The following is an 8600-nucleotide window of genomic DNA, read 5'->3' on the forward strand; positions in this document are numbered from 1 at the left end:
ATTAACGCAGGGGTTGCGGAGGGGTCATTGCCCGAGGCAAGCCGTGGGTTTCATGGATCTCATTTTCGGGTCTGGTGTTGTTGTGAGTTAAATTTACCACTACACTGTCTCTACACTGTCTCTCATACGAGCTAAGGATGGGTCGTGCCATGTTCATGAACCCAGACGATTTCAACCCCAGTGAGTCCTTCAGGCTGCAGCCGTAGGTCATCCGTTGACTCGCAGTAAAGTTGGGGGAGGAGACTGCTAGAGACCAAACCTTCTGGTTGGGACGGCGTTGATGGCGGTGGTTTGGCGGTCAGCCTGAGATTCGGACAGCTGGCCATTCTATTCGCCGTCGTGAAGATGGTCGACGCCTAGCTGCCCAACGTGTGCCAGCCAAGGACAGATCATCTCTGTACTTTTGAGACGGTGACGGGGAATCAGAACTTTCCCATGCGAGAAATCCAGGCGAGACGATCTTGTGTACAGTTTACTACTGTAGATTACTCTTCTATGCCTAATATGCGTCCGCAGAGTAGCGTAGTTGCAGTAGAAGAATATCTGACCGATAGTTCAATGCTAGACCAATTATGTATACTGCATAGTCGATCACAAGAGTCACAAGACGAAAATACATCCTTGCCTTTGTTTAGACCTGATGATCTTCCTTAAACAAAGTTCAAGAGTGATGCGATTTGTCTCAGAAAATCCCCAGATCCGTGGGACCCCCACGTAGCATCTAATTGAAGTACTACTGTAAGACATGAGGCGAGTTGATCGCCGTTTATGGCTCGGCGACGGCGAAAGAGAGTCACGAGAGTTTATCACTCGACGACTACTACTACTTACTACTACGACGGTGCCATTCTACTTTTCTCTTTTGGACTTTACTTCAATTCTATAATACGGGAATAAGTACGTAGTACTTGGCAAATAGAGACAAACACCCCGAGTGCATCATCTCTCTCGATCAATGTAACTCAAACATCAGCTATACATGGATCATACCTATGAATGGAAGTGTGTGTCGGCGTACAAAAGTATAATTTCATCCACATCTACTCAGCTAGTATGGCATACTTGTCGTATTCATTTCAGACCGAGTAATCAAGTTTGATTGTTCATCGATGCCGTCAAGATGTCCTTTACGAATTCGTGAGGCATTTTATGTCGCAAAGAATCTTGATTCTCCAGAATCGAATTCCGCACAATCTGATACGTGTGATATATTTCGAGGTACCATTGAGTCAAAAGATCGGGTGGTTTCATGGAATAAATTATAATATCCACAATGAATTGGTGATGGTCACTAATACTCGTATGACATTTTGTGTGTGTGTGTACATATATATAGCAATTCAATTCCGATTCACTAAACAGAACCAGAATTGTTGTGTTAACAGTTTGAGACAGGTAGTTTCTTCATGAATTGATCCATTTATTTGTGCAGACAGAAAGCATCGAATTCCACGGTGTATGTAGCTCCCACGATCCATTCGATCCATCTGGATGGATGGATGGATGGGTGTAGATATTTATGGGTGGAAAAGGAAAAGAAAACAACCCTCGGGATCGATCGATCGATCGATCAGTAAATCGAGAGTTATAACAACAACATTACAACTCTCCAAAACACGATGCGATGTCAGAGTATGTAGGTAGGTCAGTACCTACCTAATCTCCTAGAGATACCTCGACTCTTCGAGTCCTTGATTCCAACCACAAACAAAGAAATCACTCCCAGGTTGCAGTCACGGTCCCCCCTCTTAATATGTAGGTGCTAGATACTATTCCGTCCCATCCCTTACTCAATGAAGAATCCTAACAAATCATGTTACTTACTCTGCACCTTGTGGGATGAGTTTCTCAGTCACTTGATATCGCGCTGTCCACATATAATGAAACTGATTCAATAGATGACGATGATGATGATGATGATGATGATGATGATGATGATGATGATGACGGTAAGTACGATTATGAATGATACTGACCTACCATACTTGTCCCATGAATGGTGTTTTCGCAGTCGAGTGATTGTTACCCGTCTGTACTTTTCATTAGAAAAGGGGTTAATACTAATGTACGTCACGGGGTCTATATAGATATCGGCATAGCTTCCCAGATTGCCTACCTATCCATAGAGTGGTAGCATGAATAGACAATGTATTTGTGTCTTCTAGATTTTCAGTAGTAGACGCTGCATGTAATTCATCCATTCATTCATTTCTAGATCAATGGTTGCCCACCTTACCACCATAGGCAATAGCCTGACCGAACTCTAAATCTCCAGAAATGAAAAAACTGGTTGGAAAAGGGTGTCATCAAACGACCGACCATGGTGGGTTGCTGCCCGGCAGACAAGAAAGGTCTGGTCATCATGATTTAGACATGGAATGAAATGAAAGGAAATTTGAAACTTTTTAAATGCATGCCTCCCTAATATCCCGGACCGGATCATGATATTCTTTCGAAAAAGGCAACACATTGGCTGGATTGAACAGGCTTGTTGATGCAAGTTTGTTTCTTCACGTCGCCAACCTCCCCCGTGAGGCTAATCGTTTGACCACACATGGCTTGGAGCGACTACCCTCAAAACACATCCCGTGTGTTGAAATCATACACTCCTTCAATGGCCCCAAGTTTAGTTAAATGCTAAAGAATCTATATCGAGACCATGGAGATCAAGTCGTTGCCCCTCCCTTGTCATCTCTGATTGACTGGTCAATAGATGCTCAAAGTTTTGAATGATAACTAACGTACCCCGCGGCGTCCACGGCCGCCAGGATGCACCGTCTGCATGGGCGGAGAAAAGTAAAAAGATTGCTGAGGATAGTTGTACATGTTTCCTGAAACCCCTTGCTGATAGTTTTGCGCCGGGAACACCCCCGAGCCGGTGATGGGGCTCATCTGGGCAGCGTAATTCAGCGGTGAGGAAGATACATTAGGGATACCCCTGAAAGGATCGACTGAAGTTGGAGGGCTTGCAAAACCAGCATACCCGTTCGAAAGGAAGCCAGAGTTTGTTCGTTGTGCTCCACCTTGGAAGTTTTGGTAATGTGTTTGTGGTGCCATTTGAGGAAATGGATGTGATGAGTAAGGTGTTTGGTTTTGGAATCCATACGGTGAGAAGCCAAACGAATCAGCCGATCCTGTGCGCATCGGACTCATCCCAGTCTCGAACTGAGAACCACCAACAGTAGGAACGAATGAGCCACTGTACTGTCTTTGGAAAGGTGGCTGTGTCCCGTTCGGGGTTCCTGCCTGTGACTGCGAGTTCTGGCGAACTTGTGTGTTGACAGTAGGGTGGGCGTGGGAGTTATATTGCTGGTTTGCTGACTGATTCGAACGTGACGACAGGCCAACCTCATCCATGATACGCTTGTATCCTTGATTTGGTTGGGCTTTGATCTTGGTCAGTACTCTCGAAACGCTTTCGACGATTTCAGGCCTGATTGTCTCATCGAGGAAAGGTGTGGTCAAAATCTTGAATATCAAGGTCACTCCCGAGGCCTGATCAGCAAGGATCTGCTCCAAAACACTGTCACCTGAACTGAAGAACAATGCCTTCAGAACCATATCCCGAGCTTCAGGTTCATTTCGTTGGTTGATGACTTTGAGGACGGTCAAGTACGCAACCTTGTGAGTGCATAATTGAACAAGATGCGGAATCAGCCGGGGTGCCAGAACAGACCTTCTTCGGGGAAATGTGCATGTGTCCAAGAGCCATGTGAGCAATAAGGCGCCATTGGCATTTTGGGCCAATTGAACACTATAAAGAGAAATAATAGCAGCCAACAGGCGTTGTTGATTTTTAGTGGCGTGGTGTGCCTCCAGGCACGCTCGCATGGCTCTGGCTCCAAATCGTCCCTGAGCAATGTCCCAGAGTTGAGCAAGCATGGTCTCAAAGATAAAGTCATTGTAAGGAGAACCAAACTTGAGACAGCACTGGAGCACATAATTTCCGTACTGATCCAGGAAGAGTGGCACAGTGTATGGTCGCAGGTGGGTGATAATCATGCGAGTCTGGGTCTCTGTCTTGCAAACCTCGATGATTTTCTGGGCTGCCCATGTTCCATTTTTATGAACTCCGATTTCCGCCAGGTGAGGAGCAATCTGGGTGAGCATTTGCTCCTTGACTTGTTCGGAACAATATTCGAACAGCTTCTGGACCACGGTGTTGCCCAGGTAATCCGATGACAATTCGGCAATCTCGGGTAACATGTCGACGGCAATTTGCTCAATCTCCTGGAGTCCACACGCACCGTTGTCGATCCGCTTGCGAATATCCCGAAGTCTCGGAGCATCGAATACTCTCGTCGCGGCTTGCTCTGGAACAGGGGGGATCTCGTTGAGGAGCTGTGCATATCCGATGGCATTGTCAATGCTAGCTGACACAGCTGGCAGATCCGACTGCTGGCCCCCAAAGTCAAAGACGATTTGAAGAATATCGGCTTGCAACTCTGCCAAACGATCGCCAGCAGGCATGCTGAGCATCTGTTGAGCACCAGCAGCATTCTTGTTGGTCGTATCTCCGGTCGCCGGCAAGGAAGAGGAGGTTAGTTCTGAAGGTCCATTCGAGCCTGGTGGAGGAGGAGTGGGATTGCCGATGGGTGTCACAGAAGCAGTGGGAGCCTTGGCAAAGCCGATGCGTACGGGGCCGGCACCAGGAAAGATTTCCTTGCCGTTGAGTAGTTGTCGAGCGCGGACAGCATGCTCGGTGGAGTCAAAATTGACGAATCCACAGTTTTTATGCGTCAAGACTCTTGTTGATTCAATGGAGCCAAAACGACTGAAGATTGCGTCGAGGGAGGACATGGTGGTTGAGTTTGGAATCGATCCAATCCACAGTGAACGAGAAAACTGAACTTCCGACTCGTCGGCGCCTTCGTAAGAAAGATGCGCTGAATCAGTGAGACTCAAGCCATGAAGGGCATCAGTCAAATTTCCGCTGTCCAGGCCTGATCCAGATTGGACATTGTGATCCAATTCGCCGACGTCGTTGGTCGAGGGTACCAAATTACGCAGGGCAGTTCGCTGAGGTGTTTCGACAAGTCCAGCAGTGCGAGCTCTTGGGCGGGCCGCACTGGCATTTACAGCAAACGCTTGAACTGCTTGGTTGTGGAGACGAACCTTCTCTTGGACCATTTCGTACTCGGCCTCGAGGGCTGCAGCGGCCGAGGGAGTCAATGCACCACTTGAAAAGGCTGGATAAGAGGAGGAAACATCCTGAGAATCCGAAGCATACTTTGGCTGAGTGTTGACCGAAAAGGATCTGAAACGACTGGGGTTTCGGAGGTCGAAGCTGGCAAGGCGGTCATTGGAAGCGGCATCGCCATGGAGCTGATCGTGCTTTGACTGAGACGGTTCAGCGAGCCCCAGATAGTCCAAGGTGCGAACACCGGAGTCCGACATTCCATCCTTGGAGAAGACGGATTGTTGGGGGGATGTGGGATCTTCTGCAGAACCAATACTGGTCAAGGTTGCGGCGCGAGTTCGGGTGCCCCAAGTGGTACCGAATGGGGCCTGTGAGAACGGCGCTGATGAACCTAACAGACTGGAGCGCTGGGGCATACTACCCGCACGGAGTCGGGAGAGCAAAGCGGCATGTCCAGCATTCTGAGCACCAGGCGAAGTGGAGTAGAAAGCAGTCTCTGCAGCCGACGTGGAGACGGGTCTGAAGGGACTGGTGGAAGGAGTTGGGCGTGATGTCTTTGAGGTGACAACGTTCACGCCATTGACAGTACCGACAGGAGAGATTCTTGAGGGCAGAGTGCCTGCTCTGCCACGTCTTGCAGGACTGTTGATACCGGAATCCGTCAGGGGGATGAGATCAGGAAAACCGTCTTGGGAGGGGGATTCTGGGATTTCAAAGAGGGGGGTAGATGTGCCGCTAGTAGGAGGGCCCCAGATATTTGGAAGGAGGGAGTTCTGGGTTTGAAGCTCGCGAGTTCGTTTTGGGAAGAGACGCGAGGCCTGTTCATGAAGAGGTGAGCCTGCTCCAACTCTTGCACTTGATAGACTTGCGAGACCTGAGGAGGCCTTGGGGCCGCCAAAGGGAGACTTTGTTGTGGGAACACTGGGAGGGTCGGCGAGAGGAGGGAGGCCAGAGAGGTTGATACTCAATTGGGCATCGGTTCTGGAAGAGGGAGCCATGGTGAGGTATTTGGTTGCCTCGAGCTTGATGACACCGGTAATGGCGAGGGGCGCTCAGGCCGGTATTTGCGTGCCAGGCTTCCACAATGGGGAGCTTGAATAGTCTCGGCAGGGAGAGAGGTGAAAAATGTGTAGATGCGTGCTGGGAAATATCTTCATTCGCTTGCTCTTGTCTTTGGAGGAACCTGCGTATCTTGGATTTCTTGTGGGCTTGGAACAGGATTGGTGGGTGCACAGATCTCAGATCTCACATGAGTGCTTTGGACGGCTACAGAGACACAGAGAGGGGCAGTCTGTGCGTGGACTGAGTGACAGACAGATGCGAGGAGGATGGCGAATGAGTTGGTGAGGTCAATTAATTTAGAGGGACCGGATGTGCTGGTTCAAGGAGGGATGAAGATGTGCTGGCCGAGAAGAGTAATAAGACAGGGACGCAGGAATCGAAATCAGCACCCCAGGGCTGATGGTATTAGTGAGATGGAAGATAGATGGACTTGACGTTGGAGAAGAAAATAGGGAGTGGTAGAGGTAGGAAAGACTGTCGATGGTACAGAGAGCGAGGGGGGCTGAGGATGGGGAGAGACCTGGAGAGAGAAGATGGCAGCAGTTGATGATGAATACCGAGTAGGTGGTGGTGGTAACGCAAGTACATCCTCTGCACACGGGGAGTGAGTACAGAGTTTTGGTCACTGGTACTAGCGGTCGGTAGTGGTCAGTTTACTACTGTGGGAGCTGGTCTGTGATTCATCAGTGAATGGGAGGAAGAGGCACGAGAGCCTGGAGCTCCTCAGGAGGAGAACTGGGACTGTCCCAATTTGGCGTGGCTCGGAGGGCTGCCGCGTGCCGTTCCAACTCCCACCCTCGAATTATAGGGGTCAGGGTCAGGCATGACGGGCCGAAGGGGCCCTTATTTTCCTCTCAGTCGCCATTCTAACGCCAGTGAGTCCCTAGTAGTAAAGTGTCTGCTACTTTCTCCACCAAGTGCCGACCTACCTCAGGATTCAGTGGCAGGATCCAGTGGCAGTGGTGTTTTTGTTGAATCATAGCGTCGTCTGAGTCCAAGGACGACCTTGGCTGAGAGTACTTTTTACTACGGTAGAGTACCCCCCTGCCTCCTCTGGTCGATTACAACATCCATACTACTAGCAATTTTATCGCACACATTGCGTATCAGATACTCCAAGCGACGACACCTCGCTCGGCTCCTGTTGCCCACGACTGTCTTTGATCTCCCGAGGTGCGGATCGGAACCCTAGGACGTCAGGGTCATGGGCGGAAGCACCGTGGCATCCTCGTGTGTGCGTGCGTGGATACGCCCACAAGTTCAACCAGGCACTTGCTCGTGAGGTGGAAACGAAAAGCGGCTGCACCTGCCTCTGGCATGCTTTGGAACAGTCGTCCAACACCTCATGACAAACCTCAGCGTTGACACATTAATAACGCATCTCCAGTCCGTAGTATTCCATCGACCCAGCCATGCAACCCAAGCTCCTTGCTAGAATGAATTGGACGTAGGAAGCTGTGCTCCCAAGTACCGATCAAGGTCTCATCTTGATCGACCCCACAACCGCCCAGTGACATACTCCTTGTAGGTACAAGTATCGTAGCACCATTGCTCGAAGCCCTAAGTGGGCCGAGGGATCACGGACCATCTCGTCGCGCCCAAAGGTTTCGGAGACGCGCTCTCCGTGTTTGACTGGGGTGATGAGCCACTGAGCCCACAGGCCGAGGTTTTGAACAGAGGGCAGTTGGAAAGAGTTGATCTGAGTATGATTCCTGTACATGCGTACCTATACCTTGTCGTCCTTACCCATGCATGCACTTCAGTCAGCTGCCACGTACCAACCATACCTACCAATATTGTACCAGCCCAGCCAGTCAAGATCATCTTGTGTGCTTGTGCAACAGGCTTGGTGACGCCTGCCAAGATTCTGCTCCATCATTTGATGGTCTAAGTAGGGGTTTGCTGTTACAGCCAATATGCTGATCAGTATACAGTACAAGTTGCTTTTTGCTGCAAATAGGAACCAGAGCTTCCATGTCATTCAGGCACAGCATACCTCTTCCACCACGGACGTGGGATCTGCAGGTTTCGATACTTGCACAGTCTTGTTGATCCGTAGTGTACGTAGCAGCAGACTTTGGGCCCATAAATTAGACATGCTGGGTTTTCAGCGCACATATTATTTTAGATATGCTTCTTCTGAAACGGGCTTCTTCATCAAGAGTGACCCGGTTTCAACCTCATGATCCCATTTCCGACTTGCTCCCACGGTCTACAACAAAGGGTATGCTTACACGTGTCGTGCACTTCCGCTCGCCGATTTGAGTGTGGACTGCGTGGGGACCCGGGTTAACTTGCCTTGGTCAAAATCCGCTTCCTGTCCCCGGCGCTCGTGTCGTCATAAAGATCTGAGTAGTCTGCGCTGTCGTGTATGTTCAGCAACTGTGGTGGGTGCAGC

At 49.7% G+C, this 8600-nt stretch overlaps 1 protein-coding gene across 1 annotated transcript; it reads right to left on the reverse strand.

Moving 5' to 3' along the window:
* Positions 1-2132: 2132 nt before the first annotated feature.
* On the reverse strand, positions 2133-6742 carry PV10_08759 (uncharacterized protein). The gene is made up of 2 exons (XM_016373831.1): positions 2746-6742; positions 2133-2694 (listed from the first exon to the last, which is right to left on the reverse strand). The coding sequence occupies exons 1-2, from the start codon at positions 6136-6138 to the stop codon at positions 2689-2691; spliced, it is 3399 nt and encodes a 1132-aa protein (XP_016220742.1). The 5' UTR covers positions 6139-6742; the 3' UTR covers positions 2133-2688.
* Positions 6743-8600: the final 1858 nt, after the last annotated feature.

The sequence above is a fragment of the Exophiala mesophila genome (genome assembly GCF_000836275.1).
Source record: "Exophiala mesophila strain CBS 40295 unplaced genomic scaffold supercont1.6, whole genome shotgun sequence".
NCBI lineage: Eukaryota > Fungi > Ascomycota > Eurotiomycetes > Chaetothyriales > Herpotrichiellaceae > Exophiala > Exophiala mesophila.

Coding starts and splice junctions, on each gene's coding strand:
- PV10_08759 (XM_016373831.1), bottom strand. CDS start 6,138: ATGGCTCCCTCTTCCAGAACCGATGCCCAATTGAGTATCAACCTCTCT.